Consider the following 27,558-nt stretch of genomic DNA (forward strand, 5'->3'; position numbering starts at 1 on the left):
ACACCACTAACTATCTCCAAATTTTTCTATTCCATTATGGTTTAGCCTCATCTTTCATCTTGAATTATCAAGAGTAATTTAGTTAATTATTAAAGGCATTTAATTTTTGACATCAAACCTAAGCCTAAAAAGTTCTAGGTTATGGTCATGCTTAAGAAGTACATAGCTTATGAAACAGAAAAAATGGGGATGAAGCATGATCATTAAGAGCTACACAAGGTTATAATTTATATTTTAATTTTATTCTCCTTAGAGCTCTTAAAGATATGATGTGTCCCAAATAGAATGACTGTTTTTAAAAACATTTTTTTGGTCGGCAAACTATAGAAAACACAAACAACTAAAAGATATGACATAAAATGTATAAAAGAGCTTGTACATTTTAATTCCACTAATGATATTGTGGAAACGAGGAATGTCAACCAGAAATTATTTCACATAGATTCCTCTTTAACAAAATATTGGAGAAACAACAATTGTTTCTAGAAGAAGTTCTCCTTTGATCTGTTTCGATTTCAGCCTTGGAAATGATGAAGCAGAGATGTAAATGGGTCCACCTCTAGCTGCACAAGTGCTGGCAATAACTCTTTTTAAATGTTCAGAGAGTGAGATGGGGGTATAGATAGCTGGGATTTTGAGAAATAATTTTCTCCATGGCTCTGTCCTGTACATACTTTAGTTGAATAGAAATTCTTGTTACTGAGAACTTAATAACTTTGTGCTCCTCGTATACTTTATTTTTATATCATCCGTGCCTGGATCCTAATTCCTCAGTGCTTGGCTTGTGAGTTTTGGGAACACTTTTGCAAATGTAAAATGTCCTGGTCAGACTAATTCCATGTGGATGAAGACTGGAGGAAGACCTTGTAGAGTTTTATGTGGAAGGGAAAACTCATTTAAGTGCTTCTGTAGAATAGACTCTGACCTATTCGTTGGAAATGGAATATTGATTTTATTGAATACTGTTTCACAAGCCAATTGTTCTGCAACGGTCAAGGGCAAAAGAATGTGGAGCCTTTTCAGGAAGTGGGTTAGGAATTAATTAGTGTAATATTGTCATTGTGCCTGCTAACTATGGTGTTTCCAGACCTGGAAGATTGCATGTATTTTGGGTTCTACATCCGAAAAGAAAACAAGCACACCAACAAACCAATCCTATCAGACTGGGAAAAGTCCAGAGAACCTTCACAGGAAATCAAGCTTTAAAACAAAACAACAAATAGACATTTCTCCAAAGAAGATATACAGATTGCCAACAAACACATGAAAGAATGCTCAACATCACTAATCATTAGAGAAATGCAAATCAAAACTGCAATGAGATATCATCTCACACTGGTCAGAATGGCCATCATCAAAAAATGTACAAACAATAAATGCTGGAGAGGGTGTGGAGAAAAGGTAACACTCTTGCACTGCTGGTGGGAATGTAAATTGATACAGCCACTATGGAGAACAGTATGGAGGTTCCTTAAAAAACTAAAAATAGAACTACCATACGACCCAGCAATCCCACTACTGGGCATACACCCTGAGAAAACCATAGTTCAAAAAGAGTCATGTACCACAATGTTCACTGCAGCTCTATTTACAATAGCCAGGACTTGGAAGCAACCTAAGCGTCCTTCGACAGATGAATGGATAAAGAAGATGTGGCACATATATACAATGGAATATTACTCAGCCATAAAAAGAAACTAAATTGAGTTATTTGTAGTGAGGTGGATGGACCTAGAGTCTGTCATACAGAGTGAAGTTAAGTCAGAAAGAGAAAAACAAATACTGTGTGCTAACACATATATATGGAATCTAAGAAAAAAAAAACGGTCATGAAGAACCTAGGGGTAAGACGGGAATAAAGACACAGACCTACTAGAGAATGGACTTGAGGATATGGGGAGGGGGAAGGGTAAGCTGTGACAAAGTGAGAGAGTGGCATGGACATGTATACACTACCAAATGTAAAATAGATAGCTAGTGGGAAGCAGCCGCATAGCACAGGGAGATCAGCTCGGTGCTTTGTGACCACCTAGAGGTGTGGGATAGGGAGGTTGGGAGGGAGGGAGACGCAAGAGGGAAGAGATATGGGAACATACGTATATGTATAACTGATTCACTTTGTTATAAAGCAGAAACTAACACACCATTGTAAAGCAATTATACTCCAATAAAGGTGTTATAAAAAAACCAAAAAAAACCAACAAAAGGTCATTTCAGCATTAAAAAAATGAAGTTGACAAGGACATGACTTTAGTTTCTTTAATCATGAGTGGTATATAGTCTGGGTTAATCTTACCTTTATTCCCTGAATCCCAGAATACTAGGCCTAATTTTAGCTCGAAAGAGATAATGTTCACGAAGATGATTGTCACAATATTTAGTAAATCTTCTAAACTCTTTACCCTGAAAGGCCAATACAGGTTGAAGATAAAAATTCTTTTGAATAGACTATAAATAAATTCATGAATGTTAGCAATAGAATGAAAAAATCGTGGATGTCTAGATTTCTATCTTTGTTGGGTTTTACTGGCAGAGAAAATATATGTGTGATGGGAGATGCATCTAACAGAAGGTGACTTGGTATGTTTTTATATTGTTGATTTTATAATATGAATAAATTTTCATGTGTTTTATATGATAGTAACTACTTAGTGGCTTTAAAGAATTATTCAAGCAATATGCTCATTGAAAAAGAAGACTTCTCACTGCCGTGCCTCTGGGTATTATAACATATAACAGTGTGGTGTATGCATTTTAAACTTTCAAATGCATATATGTATATGCATCGTATTTTTTAATTTTTTAAAATGGGATTACACGGTGCATATTATTTTATAACTTGCTGTTTTTAGACTTAACAATATAACTTTAATTATATTCATTATATTCAATTGCTTTTGTCTTTTCAATGATTGCATAGTACAGTTGTCTCTCAATATCCACAAGGGATTGGTTCCAGGACCCCTCAGGATACCAAAATCCGTGGATGCTCAAATCCCTTATATAAAATGGTGTAGTGTTTACATATAACTTTTGCGTCTAGATTACTTATACTATCTAATACAATATAAATGCTATGTAAATAGGTGCCAATGTATGAGAAATTCAAGTTTGCTCTTTGGAACTGTCTGGAATTTTTTTTTTTTTTTAATCCACACTTGGTTGCGTCTGTGGATGCGAAACCCACGGATATGAAGGGCTGACTGTATTCCACTGTTAGGTTGTCCCACATCAGCTCTCCCTCTATAGATGGACATTCAGGTTGACACTAATTTTTTGCTATTACAAATAGCCATGCAAAGAACATCCCTATCTACACATGCTTGGATTCATGAGTATTTCTGAGGGAGACACTTCTAGAATTGGAATTCTCGAGTCGGAAAGTATGTATACAATCAGGATATCCACTGAATTGGGGATGGAGCTGACATTTTATATACACCCAAATCTTAACTTTATTTGGATCATACTTGTGCCTTGTATAACCCCCACTACTTACTTTGTTTTCTTTTCTTTTAAAGATCATCATCAGTATTCTTTTCCCACCCACCATTTTGACATTGGAATTTAAAAGCAAAGCAGAGATGTCACATGTTCCCCAGTCCCAGGACTCCCAGTTTACGTGGTATAATGGTGACCAGAATGCCAGCGCTCCCAAAGAAAGTGCTTGTCTGGTTAGTGCAATATCATAATGAACTAGGTTTTCACAGCATTGATGGCACACAAACATACACGGACACAAAGCTTATTTATTTAACAAATTATTTAACAGTCTTAATCATATTATAGTAAGGTCAGGTATAGCATGTATGATAGTTCTAATTAACCCCCATATGTTATTAAGCAAAATATCCTATTTCTGCCAAAATCAAAGACTTTATTATGTCTTGAAAGCTGCTTAACTTCTTCCTTTGTGACTAGTGGAATAAATAGACTTACTGTTTCTCTAAAGCTACAATAAGGGATGCCTCATATCCTTAAAAATATGCTGGTTTAAAATGTGCATTGATCTTCACTCTTTCACGCCATAGTTTTTTCATTTGTTATATCCAATGAGTTTGAATAGTTTTACTTGAGTTCCCAGATGTATACTCTTTCATGGGCAACTTGAGCTGCTTCTATTGCAGCTTCACTGGAGAGTCTCCAATATGCTGTCTGGGCATATATTTTTTGAATTTTATGATTCAACTTGGATCACTGCTGATACAGTTGTCATTTACTGTGAGATGTAGTAAACATCTTTTCTGGTACTTAATACTTCAGTGATGCATCTTTAGCTAGCGTCTTGTCTGATGTGCTTTTGTACTCATGAGGTATTTGTCATAATATTAAAAACGTATTTGATAAATGTTAAATGAAAAATACTTATAGTTAGTTTGTATGGCTGGCATCTGCTGTGATTGGTTGAGCCTTTATTCTGATTGGTTAATGCCAGAACAGTTAACTGGATCAGTAGTTAAATATTTTTTACTATCATGCCTGTTTGGGTATATATGTGTTCCTCTCCTCTTCCTTCCCTCCCTTCCCTTCCCTTTCCTTCCCTTTCCTTCTTACTTTTCTAAGCCTGATAGTTCCATTTGGGGTTCTCAGAGTCCAAGATGGCAAATACATTCTAAACTCAATAGAGTGTGTGAGTTCTCCGTTGCAAAGCTGGGTTAGTCAAGTTGTCATAATTGTGATTGTACTGGTTAGATTATGTGGTTACTAAGTTTAGACCATTTCAAATTTTTTTTTTTAAGGAAAGAAGTAATGTAGTGCTTGCCTAACCCCATTAGAAATAGAAGGCAATCTTTATATGTGAGACATTCACATACATATGTTTGCCTTTATACTACTTCAGTGTTCATATTAAGTTTAATTAGCTTGTTGAAGTAAACAATGAAGGAAACTGTTTACCATCTATCTACAAACAAATATGTAAATATGTTGGCAACTTGGTTGCAAGTAGTGCTTTGGAAGTGAATGTAACTTCACTTTTGGCTCTTAGCGGTTTCATAGAAAGATAAGCTTTCACTGAAACTGAAGGCATTGCAGATAGTTGGAGCATTCCACTAAGCAGTTCTTCTTAAAGTGGCGACTCTTAGGGAAAGAACTCCTTCCTTGAGTGCCAATTAAATGTGCTCTTAACATTCAAAAAAGATAGTAAGCCCTCACAATTCCCTGAAAAATTGAATTTTGTCTGTAATATAGTGGTTCTCTTACAGCAGTTGCTCACCTGGTGGTTTGGACATGGCCACATCAATTAATAATTCAACGAATATCTAATAGCTACCTTCCACGAGCCAGACAAGTTCTGGGGGCATTTCATTAACTAAGGCAGATGCGGCCCCTGCTACTATGGAGCCTATAATCAGACAGACTATCCATGATACCTCACCATTATTCAAGTTAAAGCATTTATTGAAAAAGTGTTTCAAATCTGGTCTGTTACGAATGGATTATAATCATAGTAACAGTGTTCTTTTATCTTTGAATTTAACTAAAGCAACAGTTTTGGATTATCTGCTTTGTGTTTAAAATTTTGTTAATCAGAGAATAAGGGGTAGAGGTAGCATTTGGTGGGACATACAAGTTTTCATAATGCTAATTAAGTATAATGTACTTGATTAGTTGAGGAACACAATTGGCATTATGTATTTTGGGGGAAAGCCAAAGACAGGAGGGACATAGATGCTCTTTTAGAGTGTCTTTGTCGTCATGGTACTAGTGTGATAATAAATATGATGAAAGCACTGGTAATAGGAGAATGAAAGCCATTATTCTTTTTTAAAAATTATTTTTTATTTATTTTAAATTTTTATTCTATGAGTATTTTATGTTCAGAAAGGTGGAATAGCAGAAGAAAAAAATGGAGGACAAAGACTTTGGAGTTTTCTTGTATGTATGCAGAGCTGATTATAATATGAGTAGGATTTTATTACAGTTTTTCTTGATGAAGGGCTTCAATAAATGCATCAAGTTTTCCTTGAGTTTCTCTAACTTTCTTGAGGTCCTCAGCCATTTGAACTTGTTTAGCAGTAAGCGATTTAACTTTCTTCTCGCTATCTTCAGCAAAATCTTCTAATACCTCTTTGACATTTTTCTCTAATTGCTTGACTTCAGAGTTTCTAAGTTGCTGCACTAAAGTATTTGTGGTGACAGCAAGCATGCATTGTATTTGACAAAATAGGACAACATCATTGCATTCCTACTCAGAATCTACAAAATGCCATTGTTAGGAATGAAAGCCTCTTCAACAAAGGTTACAGTGATTTAGAGCTGTTTTTAAGTAATGTCTTCTCTAAACGTGGTGCCAAGTATCGTTAATCAAGCTCGTATCTACTTCTGTTCCTTGGGATTCAAGGTTCTTTTGGACTGTAGTTATCTCATCACTTGCAAGATAAGCTGGGTGTTCCTCTTTACATTTCAGCGTCTTCTCCAGTTCATGCTTGGTTTCATTGTGAACACACTGTTCTTGGGTCTGATTCTTCCAATGTAACCACCTCTTTTCCCAATCTGGACCTTCCATATTTCAGTTGCATTTTCAGTATCCTTAAGATGAGCCTGAAGAACCTCTTCCATAAAATAAATAGCTGCACCTCACTGCTGTTTATCAGACATGGACTGGTCTTCTAAAGCATTGTGTTGAATAACCCTCAAGCTGTCCTCCACAAAATCATTCCACTTCTGGTGTTTAAGTTTCTTCCTTAACAGCCTCTTTAAATTTATCAAATATGTTATCGTGCTCTTTTCCTTTTGGTTCTGTCATGAAGTGGGAAAATTCTTCCTGCAGGGTCTCCCAATCAACCTCGATCGCTTTATTAAGAAGCTGTTTATCAATTCACTGTTTAAGCTTGATATCCACTGTAGTATTAAAAGTCCCTGAATTCATGGTCTGTGTAGCTGGAAGATGGTTGTTTTCAATCACATGAGTTGATACTCTTTCCCACAAAGATTGCTGAACAATTTCCTCCCAATGTTTTGGTGTAATGTGGCTCAGACTGATAACTTCATTGAGGATTTCATTTTTAGTTTTTTCAAACAGTTTTTTCCGGTCAAGTTCTCGCAGGCGAGGATAGTTACTCTTCTACTCAGTTTCAAGGTTAAAACGTGTTGCTTTGAAACTATCAGCCTGTTGTTCAATTGACTCCCATACCATTTTCCAAAAGTCCAACACAACAAAGCTTCAATTTCTTGTAGTCATCTGGTGTGCCTTTAGCATGCTTGTCTTTAGGAGTTTTGAATTCCAAAAAAAAATTCTTTTTTTTTTTTTTTTAACTTTCTTTCTTTCTTTCTTTCTTTCTGGCTGCATTGGGTCCTCGTTGCTGCGCGCAGGCTTTCTCTAGTTGCAGTGAGCAAGGGCTACTCTTCGTTGCAGTGTGTGGACTTCTCATTGCGGTGGCTCTTCTTGTTGTGGAGCACGGGCTCTAGGCGCACAGGCTTCAGAAGTTCAGGCGCACCAACTCAGTAGTTGTGGCTCGTGGGCTGCAGAGCGCAGGCTCAGTAGCTGTGCCGCACGGGCTTAGTTGCTCCGCAGCATGTGGGATCTTCCCAGACCAGGGCTGGAACCCGTGTCCCCTGCATTTGCAGGCGGATTCTTAACCACTGTGCCACCAGGGAAGCCCACATTTCCTGTTAAAAGATTAAAACCACATAGAAATCTATGAAGTAGGGTGATACCTCTTTTTCTTCTCTTTCATAATCCCTAAGTTCCCTCTTCTCGAAAGCAACCAGGGTGCAAGTGCTTTTTTTTTTTTTTTCCTTTCTTTTCCTTTCTTTTTTCTCTCCTTCTAACAGCTCTTCTATGTAGACCCCTCTGTAGTCACATTTATGCAACCACTTCCTTGTCACACAGATACTCATTTCTCACCACCTACAACTGTTAACCCCTTTAGGCTGGCCCATAACTTTTGAGAAACTGATGGAAGATGCTTTCCCTAGAAAAATGCATGCACAACACAAATACTTGCATATAATTGCAGGAGGTTCAAGGAACTCCAGAAGTTCAGAGAGTCCATGAGCTTCAGGTAGAACCTCTGTTATAAATGAGTGGAGAAGCTGTCAAAGACAGAATCCTCAAACTAACACTGTGCCTGACTTCCCTATAATTTGGGAAAGATGTTTCAGCATTATGTGTCCATTTTGTCCTCTTGAATTATGGAAATAATTCTATTCTCTGTTATTGATTTCACAAGGATTTTATTAATATCCTTAGGTTCCAAAATTACTGATAAAGGAGATTAAAAAGAACAGGAAGAGGGACCATTTTTAAATGCTTGGAACTACTCAGTTTGACTAGGTTTTCCTATGAGAGACTCAGCTTGCTTTTCAGAAATACGCTGTTCTCCTTACCCTGTCAAAGATTGATACAATACATGTAGTTTTCCTTCCGTTCAAGACTAAGATTGTAATTTGTCAGGTGGGTGCCCAGTTAATTTCTAATATTTTTACTATATTTATGTATTTATGAAATATATAATATTTTAGATACTTGTAAATGTCAGTATTTTAGTTACGCCTCTGACAATAAATGATCGTTTGCTCATTTTACAGAAAGACTATGATTTGGAAAGTGGCCCTGATGAGAAACCAGATGAAAATCAGCACTTTGATTTGAAGAGTGGGCCCCAAAGCCTCCCATGGACCAGGAAAGTCTATGAGTTCTACAGTGCTCCAATTGTCAAGTTTTGGTTTTATACGGTTGGTCTCATTTCAAAAATTACATATAGTATTCAGGATGGTTAATTGCTAATGATAATGTTGATAATGATATTGCCTGATTTACCAACTTGTAATAAAAATGTAAAAAGTGCACTTAAAAAAAAAGGGAGGGGGCTTCCCTGGTGGCGCAGTGGTTGAGAGTCCGCCTGCTGATGCAGGGGACACGGGTTCGTGCCCCGGTCCGGGAAGATCCCACATGCTGCGCAGCTGCTGGGCCCGTGAGCCATGGCCACTGAGCCTGCGCGTCCGGAGCCTGTGCTCTGCAACGGGAGAGGCCACAACAGCGAGAGGCCCGCGTACCGCAAAAAAAAAAAAAAAAAAAAAAAGGGGAGGAATGACAAAGGAGGTAGGGAAGAAGATTGGAGGGAGGTGAGAAAAAGTGAGAGCAGATCTCCTACTTTGGGAGTGAAGGCTCAAGCATTCTTCGTTTTCTGAGTGCTTCCAGTTAACACAGCTGGGACTCAGAATCTGAAACTGTGTGGAAAAATAGAATGAGCAATATGGTTGTAGAATTAAGTGATGGGAGTGGATTCTTTTCCCATCTTGGGCAAAGAATCAGCAGTTGAATTGATTTTTTCTTTGTAGGAATAATGTGTAATATAGACCAAAAAATTCAAGTGTTTGTTTTTGTCTTAGCTGCAAATGCTTCTAAATATGTAGAGGACAAGAAAAATTTTAGAAGTTGAATTGTGTAAACAAATACTAAATCTATCATGGATGGGAGAGATACAGAGAAAACAACTGTACACTAAATGTATTGAGTGCTTTTCACATTTATTTAACAGTATTTATTTTTCTAATGCTAACCTATAGTTAGTTAAATTGCTCAAGATTGTATATTTCTAAAACATTTTGAAGTGATTATAAAAGGATATTTGTCTAAATGTGTTATATTTCAAAATATTTACTTGCCCAACCACACATTTATTTCATATACTTATTCAATAAGTACATAGCTCTGAATAAATTTTATCTGTTTTCAAAAATAAAATCTTCATTCAGATGATGAGATTTCACCGTTTTTGTGAATATGGAAATACTGTATTTTCTGTATTTTTTGAATACAGAAAATCCTAGAGACTCTGATAGTAGCTTCGAGAGAGTTTAACCATAGTCACATCATTGGGTAAAGAGTTTTCAACTATTTCTTTCCTTAGACATTTCTAGCTTATGAACTCTTAGAGACAGTAGTAAAGCTAAGCAAGTGGAACAACAACAACTACAAAAATAGCTAAGGATGGTGTTAGCAGTGAGCACGGGCATTTTTAGTCATGGCTGTTACATTGCTAGGTTAGGGTACGTGTGCTTTATTGAAGCAGTGTCTTGTTATAAATGCTATGATGAAAAAGAAATGTAAACATTTTTGGATATCTTTTTAAGAATTGAAAGAAAAAAAAAGAGTCAGAAGCAATACCACCAATATCTACAGTGATTTAGTGCCTGGCCACCATGAAAACAATGTAAAACATGACTGCTTAATCGTATAAATTTATTTAAATTATGTTCCTAAGAGGTCATCAAATATATTAACCCTTGAAACATAGACCTAGAGAAGTATAGAATTAATAGAATTTACTTTAACTTTTTTATATGCTTCTCTACTAAGCTTCTTAACTCATAGGCAATGCTAATACCCATTATGCCTGCCTGAAATATCACCTATTGTATATAATATCAAATGGTATAGTCAGAAGTGATTTCACCCATTCTCTATGTAGAACTAAGCTTAGAAGAAGACTTATTAAACTTAGGTAGAGCTCAAAAAGATATGAGAAATAGGGATCCAGGTTAAAATAATATGATTCTTGTGAGAAGGAACACACACATGGGCACTTTTCTCTCTGTTGATCTGGGATTTTTTTTTTTTCTTTTTTTTTTGCGGTGCGCGGGCCTCTCACTGTTGTGGCCTCTCCTGTTGCGGAGCACAGGCTCCGGACGCACAGGCTCAGCGGCCAGGGCTCACAGGCCTAGCTGCTCCGTGGCATGTGGGATCTTCCCGGACAGGGGCACGAACCCGTGTCCTCTGCATCGGCAGGTGGACTCTCAACCACTGCGCCACCAGGGAAGCCCTGATCTGGGATTTTTAATACGTGTTTATTAGCTAGCACTGTGCATTGTCTCTGAAGCTATTGAAAAGACTGCACCGTCTCATGAATTGTTGGTGATTGTGGAAACTGATAAAGCCTTTCTGGCAGGCAACTTAGTAATATGTGTCACAGTTTTAAATGTGTGTGTAGTTAGTCTACTTCTGGGAATTGTAAGAAGATAAGAATGTTAGATAAGATCACAAAGCTATTAATCACTGTGTATCTGTGTGTACGTGTTTACTGTGTCTTAATTCTTTGAATAGACTGGAAATCTAGGTTTAATATACACAGTAATTAAACATACATTTCTTGAATGTCTATCATGTGTCAGGCTGAGTCCTTAAGTGCTGTAGATAAAAACGTCAGCAGTCTTTAACTACAGAGACTCACAATTGGACAATACGTTTCCAATAACCAGAAATTTTTTTTTAGGATAAAAACAATCAAATTTTATTCTTTTTCTAGCACCCAGAGATAGCAATTCTTAACATCTGCTTTCAACTTTTTTCTATCCAAATATTTTCAGATTTTTTCGCAAGTGAGATCATAGTGTACACAGCAGTTTTAAACCATTTTAACTTAACAGTTTATCACAAATGCTTAAAATTCACTAGAAGGATTATGCTTAATGTTTATAAATGCGTTTCTATCTTTTACATATCTGCATCTCATGGATGTGCTGCTTATGTAAAAATTCCCTTTTGTATCTTGTCTTCTTTCTCCTTCTATTATACTAATGTATACTTTTCTGGTTCTTTAACCTCCAGCCTCTAAGCTTATTTTATTTCTGTTCTGCCACTTCCAAATGGAAAACTGTTTCCTCCTTTATCTGCTTATCTGGAAATGGTGTTCATCCTACAGGACTCAACTGATATACCTCTTTCTCCAAGTCTCAAATCCAGCTTCATCCTCTGCATTCCTGTCATGCCTTTAGCAGACTTGCATTATGGAAGTTATCATACTCTGTACGCAGTGGCATCGGCCTGCGTCAGAGATCACACTCCACCAGCCTGGCAAGTGGCATTAGTGAAGCATTTTCCTGCAGGTCTAGGTTGAATACTCTGGGCAGAGCAGCCTCTAGGTGGCATAGACTGTTTTGAGAACTCCTCACTTATGGAAAGCTCAGGACCGTGAAACAGCTGCCGGGCTAAGTTCTGTAATCTGCGTAGGCCCAGTGAGTCATGTGTTAGACGACGTGAACCCAGACCATAAGTGGTAACCAGAATATTTTAATCAGCATAAAATAAAACTCCCAGCAATAGTAAATATCACAATTTATTATATTTGAAAATAGGCACCTACTAACACTGCTCCTCTGGCATTCTTGGGACACACGTTTTCTTTTTAAATGGAGGGGAAGGTGTGTGATTCTCTCTTGGCTTGCTGTTGGCCTGACTGTGTCCATGCCGGAATGTGCAGGGTTCTGAAAGTTGTGGTCAGGAGTCAACAAGATGTGACCATGCCCATTTCCATGCATTTGAGAACAGTGATCTTTCCTTCCACAAATTCCTAAAATAGAAAACTGTGGATTCCTATGCCTTCTTTGATAATTATGTCATCAGTGATCAGGGGGTGGTCCCAGTTATATTTTCATGCTATCATGGTGAAGTTCATGTGTGTGTTTCTGTTCATTTGGGTCCATGTCTGCTTGGCATCCTCCATTATGACTCTCACTCATGGCCAGGGAATCCATGTCCCCCTCACAGATGGTGTATTTGGCATTCCTCATGCTGTTCACTTACACCGTGTTGGTGGAGATGCAACCCCAGCCCACCGTGCAAGAGTGGCTCGTTATCATTTACATCTTCACCAATGCCATTGAGAAAGTCAGGGAGGTGAGTTATCCCTTCTCCCTTTGTCTTCTACATACCTCTGCTAGACGTGTTCTGCGCTTGGGTGATGAAAACGGAGAGGCCAAGCATGAGGGTGAGTCAGGCAATGATCCTGATTTGTATGCTACAGGAAAGGTAACTAGGGGGAAAATTTCTGATCTCAACCTTTTATTGTTGCCAAATACTTTCTGTTGGTTGCTGCTCTTTGAAAGCAGTTATTTTAGGGGACATCTTAGTGCGTTTATCAGTTCTAGAGTGATGGTATCTAGTTGTTTATAGACCCTCCAACTATTTGATTCCCCAAAAGTGTTTTTTTTTTATAAAGCTGATGTTTTTTTATAGCCTAACATTACTTGCATATTATTGCGTTCATGTCACAGAGTGGCACATAAATGGCTAAAGTTGTGCAATGTGTAAAGAATTCATTTATAGTTTTTGAAAGTTCTTACTAAACATTTTTGAATGTTTAAGATAAAAATCCCTCTGGGGCAAGTAGTCCAAGAAACAAACCAAAGCAAACTTTTCATTTTTAGTTTGCAATGAGTCACTTAAAACAAAAGAAAAGGAATGAATATTCCTATCCAGTTATAACTGCAATCACATACCGTGTGACTTAGGCTGCTTTAGATATCATTGTATATGTATCTCTCTCTGCCTCTGTGCATTTACGTACAATGATTTTGTCCTAGAGCTAATATGACCAACCTTGTATATTATGTAGAAAACAATTCAGCAGAAAAACATTATCCGAATTCTACCATTTTTATTATGCTTCAGGGAAAATAGCTTTTTACTGTTTTACATTTAAGTTTGTCTGATATTCTGTTGCAGGGGTAATTTCTTATAATAGTGAATTCTAATATCACGTTCTGAGTAATTTGCTCACTACTCACTAAATTGCAGTAGTGGGGCCAGATTACAGGATTCTTTGTTTTTTTTGCACTAGGCTATACGTCATGAAATGGAATTGCAGCTATATTCCATTGCAATATTGAGTTTTAAATGTCTTGGTGTTTCCCTGTGTTGGTTTAGGATTAATGAAAGCTAGAAAAACTTTTCTTTTTAAAAAAAAATTCTGCTTCGTTTTTAAATAGCTGGCCAGTACTAACAGTGAGATTAAACTACATTTATAGAATTGTTTAAATAATTCATTCCCCAAGGATAACTTACGACTCCAAAATCCCCTTATGATCTAAGGTTTGGCATGATTCCAAATACTCCTTAAAAGAACAGTTGACGTATTAAAGATCATATTGATCTTGGGTTATAACCCATTCTTTAAGTTTCCCTCTTTCTTTCATCTTTTAGGTCTATATTTCAGAACCTGGGAAGTTTACTCAAAAGGTGAAGGTATGGATTAGCGAGTACTGGAATCTGATGGAAACTGTGGCTACTGGCCTGTTTTTGGTGGGTTTTGGCCTTCGGTGGGGTGACCCTCCTTTTTACACGGCGGGAAGACTCATATACTGCATCGACATCATATTCTGGTTCTCACGGCTCCTGGACTTCTTTGCTGTGAATCAACATGCTGGTCCCTATGTGACCATGATTGCAAAAATGGTGAGTCTGCTGTATAATCTGGTGTTCTTTTAATAGTTCTACTTAATTTCATGGTTCACGTACATTGGTTTAACTTTTGAAATTATTTAAAGAAGCACACACGTCATCCCCACTTTCCTTATAACCATAAATTCATATTTAACAAATGTCCTTGGATAGCATATTGGGTAATTGATTACAATACTCAGCTTACCCTTTTCGTTAGGGCCAGATGATGGGGGGTTGAATCATATTTGTCTCTGAGCACAGTAATTCCTGAGGGCCAGATTTATGTGAGCCTACCACCAATAATATTTTCTGCTGAAATATTGATTTGTCTTTTTATCTCTCCACCCCCAGCCAACTCTTAAATAGTGATTACTGTGGGCCACAGATTGTTCTAAGTACTTTGTATGTATTAACTCATTTAATCTTCAAAACAACTTTACGACATGGGTGCTATTATTATCCACATTTTATGTTCAAGGAAATGGAGTTCAGGTAAATTTCCCAAAGGCCTAAGTCAGGGAGCCAGGATTCAAATCTGGGCCACCTGGCTCTGTCTGCCATCTGAGCTCACTGTGCACTTGTATTAGCCCTGTCCAACTGGCTTTGCACAGGACCTGAGAAGGACAGTACCTCAAGATCATCTTTGCTTTTTCTTCTGGAATACTCACTGGCAGGGAAGGGGCAAGTTCTTGAGAAGGAAAGGTAGTGTTGAAACAAAGGAAGAAGACAGAAAAGGGAGAAACTCCAGGATTCCAAAGATAGATTTTTTTTATTTTATACTTTTCTCTTAGACCAGCAATATTTTCTCTGGTCTTGGTGACATTGGTATTAATTCAGTAGGTTATGCTGAGGTAATCACTGTATCTCAGTGACTTAGCACAAGTTTATTTCTCCCTGATACAAAGATTGATGTATGCTCATGGAGGCCGCCCTCTACCCAGTGGCTCAGGGATCCCAAATCATTCCATCTTGGGACATAGCTGTGTCAACATGTGGCTTCTGAGGTTTCCTATGACAGGGAATAAGAGGGATGGAGAACATCTAACAGCTTTTAACTGCTCTGGATGGGAAGTGACTCAAATCACTGTTACTCCACAGCCCAGTGGCCAGGAATAGGTCAGGTGGCTCCTGCCTCATGGAAGGGAAGCTCATGGAATATTCACGGAGTATGTCTCTGCCACAGGGAACAAGTGGATTGAACTGATGTACATTTAGTAATTGAAATGAATTATTTAAAAGAGCCTTCAGAAAATTACAGTACATGTGCTATATATACATGTGTGTATAGTACATGTGTGTACCGTATGTGCTCCATTGTGCATTATAACAATCAGGCTTACTTTTAATACAAAGACTATGTGTTTGCTAGTTAATGAGCCACTGAATTTAACAAACATCATTTTATAGTTGTTTTTGCATCTTTAAAAAAAAAATTCACTTCATTAGGATGTTCCGTACCTTGGAGCAGATTCTTGGTCTGATCAATTTCTCAGACTCTAACTCCTGAAGATAATCCTGGGAATAAGGAGCCATTTTACTAATTTGAATATCCCTATTTTTTTTTTCTTTTTCTAACCTCTGATGAAAAGTTAGATATTAGTTAATCAAACGCTATTCATATTGCATCACATCTTAAAAAAAGAAGCACAGATCCTCTACAGTTAGCACACTTAAATTACTCCATAGACTACATTGACATGAAACATATACTGTGCAGAGAAAACAAAATGTGTTAGCCAAAGGAAATCCAGCTATTCATGGACTAGGCATTTTGGTCAATGACTAGACAGTCTTATTATTGGCAGGTATAATTATGATGGCTGCAGGTGTTTGATTTGTTTTAAATTTCAAATCTGTGGTAAACTTCTGGCTGTGCTGTGCTTTTTTGCAGACGGCAAACATGTTCTACATCGTGATCATCATGGCCATCGTCCTGCTGAGCTTTGGAGTGGCGCGCAAGGCCATACTTTCACCAAAGGAGCCTCCATCCTGGAGCCTTGCTCGAGATATCGTGTTTGAGCCATACTGGATGATCTATGGAGAAGTCTATGCTTCAGAGATAGATGGTACGTAGAGGATTCCGCCACCATGCAGCAATTGAACCTTTGTAGACACTCAGAGTAATAAAGAACCCTGGAAAACAACCATCTGAATCTTAAAAATGTCAAGAGTTTGTGGTATTCTGCTAAGTCAATATGCTAAATATTTGTCTAGAGTCATAGAACCGTGATTCACCTTATCTCTCATTCTTTTAAATTCTTTATTTGTAGTTTGTTCAAGCCAGCCGTCCTGCCCTCCTGGTTCTTTTCTTACTCCGTTCCTGCAAGCTGTCTACCTCTTCGTGCAATATATCATCATGGTGAACCTGTTGATTGCTTTCTTCAAGTAGGTTATTTTAATCAAATACAGTTATTTTGTATGAATCAAAAATGGGTGCAGGTATTTTGAAAGATTCACATGTAACCTTTGTTTTTTGTGTGTTTCATGTCTAATTACTATGGTTTTAAAATATGGGCATGGAACTACTGGCAGGAAGGCAGCAGAATATGAGAAGAGAAAAAACAATAAATAGAGAGTGTAATAACAGCGGACTGAAAGGAGATCATACACTGTAATTAAGCAATAATTTGGAATCGTGGAGAGTAACAATTGACGAGGCTGAAAGTTGGTTAAAGGGTCCTTGATAACTTCCCTTCATTGGCTCTCAGTATATCTCATTCTCTATTTTCTTCTATATCACTTTTCACTACTTCTCAGTCTTCTTTTCTGGAGCATCGTATTCTCTTCAACCTTTTAACATTGGAATGTCCCTGGGCCCAGACGTTTGTTTTGTTTACACTTTGGTGATCTTGTTCAGTTTCCTGTTTATGTATACTGACAAATCCCAACTGATATCTTCAGCCTAGATCTCTTTCTTGAACTTCAGTCCTGTAGATCCAGCTCTCCTGTTCCATTACCAGTCAGATGTATAATATTGGATTGGCCAAAAAGTTCGTTCGGGTTTTTCCATAACCTTTTATGGACAAACCCAAATGAACTTTTTGGCCAACCCAATAGATTTCTGAACTTTCAAATGTCCAAATTCTTGATCTCCCCTCTTTCCCAACATACACTTATTCTGCTTGTAGTCTTTCCCAAATCTATAAGGAAGACCACATGTTTCTGTCAAAGCTTCATCTTTCCCATTGTTCGGACCAAAAACCTTGGCATTCTTAATGCGTCTCATATTTCTAGCTCTAGACTGTCAGGAATACCTGTTGACTCCATCTTCAAATAGATCATCAGTCCAACCGCCTCCCACCACCCCACTGCTACTACCACAAAGCCTCCTAGTTTATTTCTCTGCTTCTGTCTTTGGCCCCTATATTCTGTTCTCAACACAGTAGCCCTAATGACACTTAAATTTTTTAAATTAATTAATTAATCACTCTATTCCCTAATGACCTTTAAAACATATGTCAGATGATGTCACTCATGTGCTCCAAACCATTCAAGGTTCCCCATTTCCTTCTGGGTAAAAGTCAAAGTTTCTACAATGACCTAGCTTCTCTGCTACTTCTCCAATCACCCATCACACTACTATTCCCCGAATCCATGCCTCTCCAGCCACACTGGCCCCTCACAGTTTTTCAAACAACACAGGGGTGTTTGCAGTTGCTGTTCCCTCTGCCTGGAATGCTCTTACCCCAGATATCAGTGTGGTCCATTCCCTCACCTCCTTCAAGCCTTTGCTCAAATGTTCCCCTCTTTAATTAGCCATAACCTAAGGATATTATTTAAAAGTGCAGCCCCCTTTCCTTCAAGCATCTCCTTGGCATGCCTGGTCCCCCTTACTCTTCTTTCTTTATACTACCGACTTATATATACAAATATATTTTATAATTTATCTCTATATTGTGTTTTCCCCCTGTTTATCTCTTATACTGGAATATAAGCTCCACAAGAACAAGTTTGTTTTTTTGGTTTTGGGGGGTTTTTTTTTTGGCTATTTTTTGCCCATGAATTTATCCCAGGCCCTGAAAAGAGTGCCTGGCACATATTTGTTTAATGGATGAAAGAAATCAAGTGAAGTGATGGGAAGAAACTAGTATTTTCTGAATGCCTCTTTTATGCCAGACACTGTACTAGGTATTTTATTCATTAATTATCTCACTGAAGAAAGATAGATAAGAAAAGGGAAATCAATGCATAGAAGTTAAGTAAAGAAAGTAGAGGAGATAAAGGCTGAAGGCAAGCAAAATAAATCAGAACACACACAAAGAGGACTGCTGTTGCGTATATATGGGGAAAACATACTTTTTTGCTTGTTACAAGATTATGTGATAGCTCTCATCTCCCTTTAGCCTCACCATTTTATGCACTTGTAACATTTGCTCGTGTTTAATTACTGTAGCTATTTTTTTGACATTTCAAATAAGATTAGGAGTGGGTATGAGATTTTTGTTTCTCAAAAACGGCAGGTGTCAAAAGGGAGGCTGACATATCCTCCCACAGGCTAGTCTTCTCACTGAGATGAATACACTGAGGACCATACAAGCTGAGCAACCCCAGATTGGACTACTTGTCCAGAGGCCCCTTTCCAGATTCTGTAATTACAAAGAACCTGAAATACACTGTGAAGATCGCCACCTGCTGGTGGGCAGGCTGTGATCACACTTGCAGTGGGAGTAACATGTAATTTTGGTGGCCCTCAAACTTGATTGTGCAGAATTACCTGGAGGACTCACTGAGACACAGATCGCTAATTGGGTCGTTCTGGATAGGGCCCAAGAATTTGCATTCCTGACCTGTTTTCAGGTGATGCAGTGCTGGTGGCTCAGTGACTGCACTTTGAGAACTACCGTTAAACTCAGTCAGTCGTCAATGTTTCCTTCATCTACTTTATGAACTCTGAAACTTCCCTCCTCCTCTCATCCTAAGCTGGCTTTCTCCAGAATAGTTCGGGTTCCTTCTCTTTATCATTACTGCAGTTTAGGGTTACCTGCATTTTTATTTGCTAAATGTGGCTGCCCTTCTCAAGTACTTCTCTGCCATCTTTCTCTAAAGAAAATAAATTACATATTAGCCTAAGCAAAATATTAAGATGGATATTCCATTGTGTCCTCCCCACCCATATCATGTTATAGACTTAAATAGTTAAGGGTGAATTTGTTCCACTCACCACAACTTCTATTACAAGTTCTATTTATTCAACGTATTTACTGCACTAACTGCATATTATAATTGATATAATTAAAGGGAGAAAAATCCCAAGGTGGCCTACCAATAAGGAGTCACTTCTATTGTAAGGTTAATATAAATAATTGATCTAGCTGCTGAATCGAAGCTCTTCTTATTGACTTATTTTAGGATGAATTGATTTTTCTTCCATCTGTTCTTCTTCATTAATATTCTTTCGTTTGAATGTTTTAAGGAGGATTATTCTAGCACTTGTCACATTTGACATTAGGAGAATCTCTTCCTAAGGTTGATGATATAGAGGGACATTAAAGCTATTTACCATGAATGATGAGTTATGGACTGAAAAGACCCTCTTATGTGAGAAGAGATGGTGAATCAAGAATAATGTTACTTCCAGAGGACAGTTTCTGTTCATCGAATTTAAACTGTTGGCTTTTTCTTCTCTCTGATTGTAATTTCTACCTTTTGCTTATTCTGATTAGCATATTTTAATGTAGAAGGTGATTAATGTATGCTGTTTGGTGGAAGAAGAATCGTAAATGCAATGGATATTATTTTTATTGGCTAACTACCGTCCATGTCAGGCGAACCAATCATAAAAGTTGGAAAATAAAGCAATAATCTAACTGTTACGTTTCAGGATTCCATATTAAAACACTGTCCTTCTCTTACTACAACTTACAGTAACGTTTACATAGATCTGAAATCCATTTCAAATAACCTGTGGAAATACAATCGCTATCGCTACATCATGACCTACCACGAGAAGCCTTGGCTGCCCCCGCCTTTTATCCTGCTGAGTCACATTGGTCTCCTCCTTCGCCGTCTTTGCCATCACCAAGCTCCAAATGACCAAGAAGAGGGTGATGTTGGATTAAGTAAGTTTTCATTGGTGGGGCAGGAGGAAGAGAGTGCAAGAGTGGAGATCCAAGGTGAAGACACCTGGAACGTTGTTGATTAAATTCAGGGCACAGGATGGAAGGCTCTGGGAGTTAACTGACCAAAGAGTATCAGCTGAGCACCTGGGTCTAAGTAAATGCATGGATCTCTACGCGGTTGTAGTACCTTTCGCTAAAAGTAGCTGATACTTTGAAAGAAAGGAATAGGTAGGAACAGAATCTCTGCTTGGATGTGTAAAGGCTTTTCGTCACCTGGAAAACCCCGTGTTTTTACTCTGCTTAGTTGGGAAGACGTCAGAATAACTCCTAGAGAGTGGTCAGAGTGACCCATACTTATTTCCCTGTTGTTGAAGATGGAATCCAAATTGAAAGGATACAGAAGGTCTTGTGGACTAAGGGAAATAGATAAACCAGACTTTGCTTAGTTTATTCACCAGAATCATGGCTCTCTGGTTCTCTACTCTACTGAATATGGAGATGATTCTTTATAGGTATTTCATATTTTCAAGAACTTCAACTCAGGATGCAGAAATGTGGATTCTCTTTTTTTTTTTTGGCAAAGCTTAACTCGACATATTTTGAGATTTTCCTAGTTCACTTTGCTTATCCATATATAGCATGATATGACTGTCATACTAATTGTCATAAGAGAACATTCCTTCTTGTGGTTCAGAGATCTTTCGTAGTTCCTCTAGGCCCGCTGGTACTAGGCCCATTTCTAGATAATTCCTAGATATAGAGGAAATGGATAGCATAAATTCACAATCCTTTATCTCAATCCCTGAATTCGAAATACATTTGAAAATGGAAAGTCTTTTTCTTCGTAAGTTGGAGAAAGACTCATTTGGACAGAAGAGGCTAACGGGACTAATGTAAGCCATTTATCCTCTTTATCCCTTGTAGTATGGATATTCATTGATTTTTGCTGCAGAAATGATGTGTTTGATTTCAGGGTATTGCCCTAGCTACAACTAGGGATTTTACTTCATTTATGGCATATGCACTATATTACCTTTCCAAAACTAGAAAACTTCTGATTTCTGAAATGGACTGGTTCCAGGAGTTTCAGATAAGGGATTGTGGACTACTTATACATTTCGGTGGGCCCTTAGGAGGACAGATGTTATCACAAGGTTGACAGGGTGACATGCTTTTGCTCCTGTAGTTGAGTAGTTGGCTCCGTGAAGTATTTTCTTCTCTTGAGTCACTTGGTGATTTATTTTTCTTTTGCATTTCTTTCCCCTAAGCGATTCAGCCTTTATATGGAAGTCAAAGCACAACTGAAGTTAATTTAAAGGCTTATAATAATATTATAATTTCCCGGCTTCTAATGGAGTGCCATCCCAGAACAACTGTAATCTAACAGGAGAGTGTGAACCACTTGAGAGATCCTGGGATTAGCTAGGATTTGGCCCCGTTTTCTAGTACCATAACAAACAACGCTTTCCTGGGCTTACCTTGATCTGAGCTTATAGGATGATTTTGGTATAAAACTCGAGGAAGTATTCTGATGGACAGAGGTACATTCACCCTGAACTCTGGGAAATTCTTGAATTTTTGTGAGATTGCCTTTGATTCTCTGTATTGAGGATCAAGACGTTTGCACATGGGGAAGCAGTGCCACCTGGTGGACAGTCACAAGAACGTGCCACATACTGCAAGCTGCACCTATCATTGGAACTGCTCTGTGGGTTGTTTGCTCTCAGGAATCCACAGAAGGCTCAAATCATACAATTCTAAAGTTCCTTACTTATACAAGATTCTTTAACGCAAACACACATTTAGAGTTGAGTGGGGATGGGGATTTTTTTGGTGTCTGAAAGATGCTTCCAAGCCATAAAAATCAGAAAACATTGTACCTTTGAGTTGTGAACACCTTTTATGGCTGAGTATTTTCTTTTAGTCATCTTTTAGAATGAATATTTTCGTCTCTCATTTTATTGGAAAATTACAGAACATTTGCATTTCTAATAAATTCTGGAGAACTTTAATGGTTCTTTTTTTTTTTTTCCTAATTTAGGTGAAATGATTGAAGGAAGAGGATATTCCAATTTTACCCTTTTTGCAACAGCATTTTTATATTTAACAAGGATTAGAAACTTGCTCAAAAGATAATGCATTTTTCTGCTAGGTCAGAGTAAGAGTCAAGGTGGTAGACCAAATGTGATTGCTGAAGTTTGATGTAGAATTGCATTAGTTTCATAACATCATGAAATGACTTGTCTTTTAATGAATTAATTGTAATTGTCAAGGAAGAAGTATAGCCTTGATTGGCCATTGACTCGTCATAATGTCTCTTTCTTCAGTAGAAGAACTTAGTATATACAAACTCGGTGTATATATAAACTCAGTGCAACGAGGTAACACTTTCTTATACTTACTGGATTAATTTCAACAGACTTTGACTTCTTCTAACCTTGATTTTAACCTGTAGGTTACTTATTGTCATTTTGACTGATAAACCAGTTGATGGGGGAACTTCCATATGCATATAAATGTGGTGAATTTTTATGTGTAAAAGTATTCTAATTTAAGAAAATATTGAAGATAAAGTATCTGTTCCACGAGTCACCTTCAAATTCCCACATCTGTTTATAGGACAAAAAGGAAAGACCCAGCCTGGTGTTTCCAGTTATTTCTACATAGTGCTTCCCAATTAATATTAGGAATACAGTGTGACAAGGCAGCAAACTATTATCATGCAAGCTATGGTTTTATCCATTTTTAATACCAATGGAAGAAAAGTCAGACACTGTATCAGCTTCCTATGGAGGATGAATAATGACTCTTTTTATGCACTATACTTATTTCCATAGAGCTCTACCTGAGTAAGGAGGATCTGAAAAAACTTCACAGTTTTGAAGAACAGTGTGTGGAAAAATACTTCCATGAGAAGATGGAAGGTCTGAATTGTAGTTGTGAGGAACGAATCCGAGTGACGTCAGAAAGGTAAAAGTTATATATGTATTTTCACCCTCTAAACTGCTACCTAAACCTGATTCTACTAGAATGTCTGAAAAAAGTAGAAAGGTCTACTTTTAAAACCCAGAGGTTTTGATTTTCTAAAATTTCCTCTAGTATCGTATAATATTCATGCAATCAGTGCACATTTATTGAGCATCTACTATGTTCCAGGCAGTCTTCTAAGTTAGTAAAGATAAATGGTGAATAAGAGAGGAGGGGCCCTTCCTTCATAGCATTCACATTCTAGTGCGTGCATGTGGAGGGGTGGGGATGGAGTGAAGGACAAAAAAGACATATGTAATTTAATGTCAGACAGTAAAAGAACAATGAAGGGGGAAAAAAGTAGTATAAGGGAATAGAGATGGATCGTGGTGAAGGATCTGCTGGAGTTGGGGGTTGGGTTGGACCGCTTTGGGAGCCTGGTGCAGGAAGGTCGCTCTGAGGCAGCTGAGGAGGAGAGACTTGAGGGAGGTGGAATGGAGCAGCAAACGTGGATGCAGGTGAGTCCAGGAGCAGCAGGGTGCTGGTTGCACTGGGAATCATGGAGTCATAGTTGCGGGGTGCCTGACTAGCACTTGTGCAGTGGAGTTGAGGGCAGATTCACTGAAGCGTGTGGAGGGTGAATAGAAGTAGAGACAGTGATTAGAGGCAGATTTTCTAAGAAGTGTTTCTCTGAAGGGAGGTAAAGAGGGGTATGGGGACATGGTGCGGTTCTTTTGTTTCATGTGGAGATAATAAAAGTAATATATTTGTTACTGGAAAAGATCTATCAGCAGGAGCCGGAGGGAGGAGGTGATTTGCTGAGTGAAGTCCTCAGGAAGGGCAGTTAACGGTGGGGGCCAGGAGAGAATATGGAGAGTGCTCCAGAGATGCAGCCAGGCTGCGGGAACGCAGTTCTCACGGCAGTCATCAGCTGAGGGTGTCTGTGGGTGTGTGTGATTTGGGGGGGCCGTTCAGAGGCTTGAAGAAAGAGGAGGCGTGTTGGAGAAAGTGGACAGATGTAGAAGCTCGTAGGTCAAAGCTGCTGTTCATGTGCCACTAATCGCAGGTACACAGCACTGGATCAAAATATGGACTGCATGTGATTGTATGCATTTAAAAAATTTAGAAATAATTGACATATTATGTTAGTTTCAAGTATACAACATAATGATTCGATATTTGTATATTGTGAAATGATCACCACAGTGAGTCTCGTTAACGACCATCACCATACAGTTTTTTTTCTTGTGATGAAGTGTTCAAGGTCTACTCTCTTAGCAACGTTCAAATGTACAATACAGTATTATTAACTAAGTCCCCGTGATTATGTGCATTTTTTAAAACGCAGCATTGCTTTCTTAATTGGAAGCAAATTGGCAGAAGTTAAATGTGTTCTCTTACTTTTGAATACACACGGACCTGACTATAAAATGTTATACCTAATTATGCATATATATTTTCTGATGTCCAAATAGATAGACAGTGAATCCTTAAATATGGCTTTATTTGAAATTGAATCACCTTAAGAACTTTCTAAATGGTCACCTTGGGCGTATGACTTATTTCTGAACTTTTAAAATTAATACCATATTTATGTAAATATATTTTAGGTAGCTGATTGAATTTCAGATCAAATTTTAATAGTGAGGAAAAAATCGAGTATCAAATAACAATTTGTGAACCCACAACATTCTATTTTACTTAAATAATATCTTTAGGCCAAAACTCTATGAGCTTCCTTCTTTCCCTTTCACCTCTCCACACGTTCTGCCTCCTTTGTAGCTATGCTCATTGAGGCCTGCGGGCCAGCTTGGTTCTGCTTTGTATATGTACCCAGATAGGAGTTTACAGAGCCGGCATGAAGTCCTGCTTCTAGCTATGTGTACTTGGGCAAGTTTACTCTGGGCCTTGTTTTCTTCTCTGTAAAATGGACACAAAAATAGACCTACCTTTTAGGGTCGTTGTGAGGATTCCATGGGATAATATAGATGAACCGTGTGGCAGTGTGCTAATGGATAGTAAGGGAGTAGTGAAAGTTATCTATTATTATGTAAAATTAGGCTCCAATTTTGTGAGTATAATTTCTTCTAAAATACATATTCCCTTCCAAACCTTAAGAAAAGGGATGTAAATAGATAAGATGGGTCAAGATAGGCACCTCCGCCCCCCAGTATTATGCACTGGAACAAGGTCATGGAGAGCCCTTCACTTTACACTATAAACTAAGGAAAAATTTTAGGTGGTCAAACAGATTTACCTTCTAGGTTGTTAGCATATGGATTTGAGGAGTCAGAATTGGAACTGGGGAGACCGCTCGAGAGATTGATACAACAGACAGATGACGCCCAAGGACTAGCCAAATTGGTGGTGGCATTGAAAGAAGTCCATTTGGTCTGCTGTAACAAAATACCGTAGACTGAGTGCCTCATAAGCAGCAGAAAGTTACTGCTTACAGTTCTGGAGGCTGGAAGACTGAGATTAGGGTACAAGGATGGTCAGGTGAAGGCCCTCTTCGGGATACAAACTTCTCATTGTGTCCTTACATGGTGGAAGGGGCTAAGGAGCTCTATTGGGGTCTCTTTTATGAAAAGTAGAGCACTGATCCCATTCGTGAGGGCTCCACTGTTATGACCTAATCACCTCCCAAAGGCCCCACCTACTAATACCATCACTGTTGAGGGTTAGGATTTCAACGTGAATTTTAGGTGGGGACACAAACATTTAGGCCATAGCAAAGAGGATAAAGGCATATTTAGAGAGGACAATTCAAGAGGTGAGTTAAGGATTGGCTGTGGCAGTAAGGGAGAGGATGAAGTCCAGGATGACTCATATCTGTAGCAGGGTAATTAGGTGAAAGGTGGCACTAAAAGATAAAGAGTACAAAATGCATGGCAGGGAGGTGGGGGAAAGCAATGAGGTTTAGATTTTGTTGAGCCTGAGATTCTGGTGGTGCGTTTATCCAGAGATGTCTGGAAGGCTTTACATACGTGAATCTGAAGCCCTAGGGCAAAATTTGAACTGGACAAGGAAATTTGGGAGTCATCTGCCTATTTTAGGAAAATAAAATTATGACAGAGGAAGCGCTCATGCTCAGGAAGCAAGTGGAGTGAGGAGACTCAGTGGGTTGAGGGTCTCACCCTGAGAGGTGTCAACACCTGTATAATGGACCGAGGAAGAGGAACTAATGGAGAAGACTAAAAAGAATTGATCAGAAGAGTATAACGAAAACCAGGAGAAGGTAGTATCACGAGTCAAGTGAATACAGAATGAAAACTGGAGAACCAGACATTAAAAAAAGTAATTTAATAATAATAATTAGTAATAATACTACTAATAGTAAACTGAACACCAGTAATCATCATATGCTATCACATTTATCTTGAATTTTTTTCTTGGGATTTGAGTAGAGAAGGATTAGATGGTAGATGGTTATGTAGCTTCTGAAAAATATTCTAGATGCTTTCAAGGGCTCTAGTATTTGATTATGAAGCCCTAATTTAACTTCAAAACACAGTCGATCAATTTTCCTTCTTGATAGAGCTATCTCACCAGCCCTCTTTTTACATGGTTGTCCTTGTTGAGGTCATTCTGGGGAGCTTGTAAATGAAGTATTGGAGAGAGGGAAGAATATTTTCCAGTGGTAACTCAGCAGTAGTTTGAAGAGGGAGCGAAAGGAAGTTAGGAAGATATTTGCATGTTTGCCTAACTCTGAAGAAGAGATTACCTATATCTTTACAGAGTTAAGTGAATTGTAAAAAAGGAAGGAGAACATATTAAGGCTGTTTCATATCTTACTTTCTCTATTTGGAACGCCAGCTACTTTTTGTCCCTAGTAACGTAAGCCAGTGTTTTTCCTCTCTATGTTCTATGGAGTAAGATGTTAACTAGGTATTTTTCCATATTAAGCATGTTTGGGTACGTCATATTTGGGAAATACTACATTTAAAAAAAGTTTAAACACTTTATCATAATGGGCATTGTGACTCAGTAGAGTTATAGATTGAGCTCTTCCTATAATCATTTCGCCATGAAACCTTACTGAGAAACCTTTGTGAACAACTCCCAGCATGGAAAATGTGGGTGCAATTCATTTACCCCTTCACGGGACTCTAGGACCCCAGTAGAACTTTGCCTGGATCCCTGCTGAGTTGCTGAGAGGTGCTGGAGTGCAGTGGTTAATGCCATTGAATATGGAGTCACACCCTCTGGCTTTGAAGCCTCACTCTGTCATTGACCATGTGACTGGCCATGTGACCTCTTTTCATGAAGGGATAGTAGGGTGGTCATGTGGATTAAATAAAATAATGTAAAATGCCTGGCACATAATGAGTGCTCAGTGAATATTATGATTATCATGATGATTAT

At 38.2% G+C, this 27,558-nt stretch overlaps 1 protein-coding gene across 2 annotated transcripts in view; it reads left to right on the forward strand.

Annotated features, from left to right (window-relative positions):
• TRPM6 (transient receptor potential cation channel subfamily M member 6) overlaps window positions 1-27,558 on the forward strand; it is a gene marked incomplete at its 5' end in the record, with an annotated part of 138,349 nt that overhangs the window by 70,748 nt on the left and 40,043 nt on the right. For both annotated transcript variants that reach the window (XM_082657242.1, XM_082657241.1), the window contains 8 exons: window positions 3,522-3,674; window positions 8,533-8,679; window positions 12,494-12,622; window positions 13,928-14,179; window positions 16,059-16,233; window positions 16,438-16,552; window positions 20,033-20,226; window positions 23,064-23,196. In XM_082657242.1, the coding sequence (XP_082513368.1) occupies window positions 3,522-3,674; window positions 8,533-8,679; window positions 12,494-12,622; window positions 13,928-14,179; window positions 16,059-16,233; window positions 16,438-16,552; window positions 20,033-20,226; window positions 23,064-23,196 (1,298 nt within the window). The remainder of the gene's footprint in view (window positions 1-3,521; window positions 3,675-8,532; window positions 8,680-12,493; window positions 12,623-13,927; window positions 14,180-16,058; window positions 16,234-16,437; window positions 16,553-20,032; window positions 20,227-23,063; window positions 23,197-27,558) is intronic.

Source organism: Grampus griseus (genome assembly GCF_964374135.1).
Source record: "Grampus griseus genome assembly, chromosome: 6".
Lineage (NCBI taxonomy): Eukaryota > Metazoa > Chordata > Mammalia > Artiodactyla > Delphinidae > Grampus > Grampus griseus.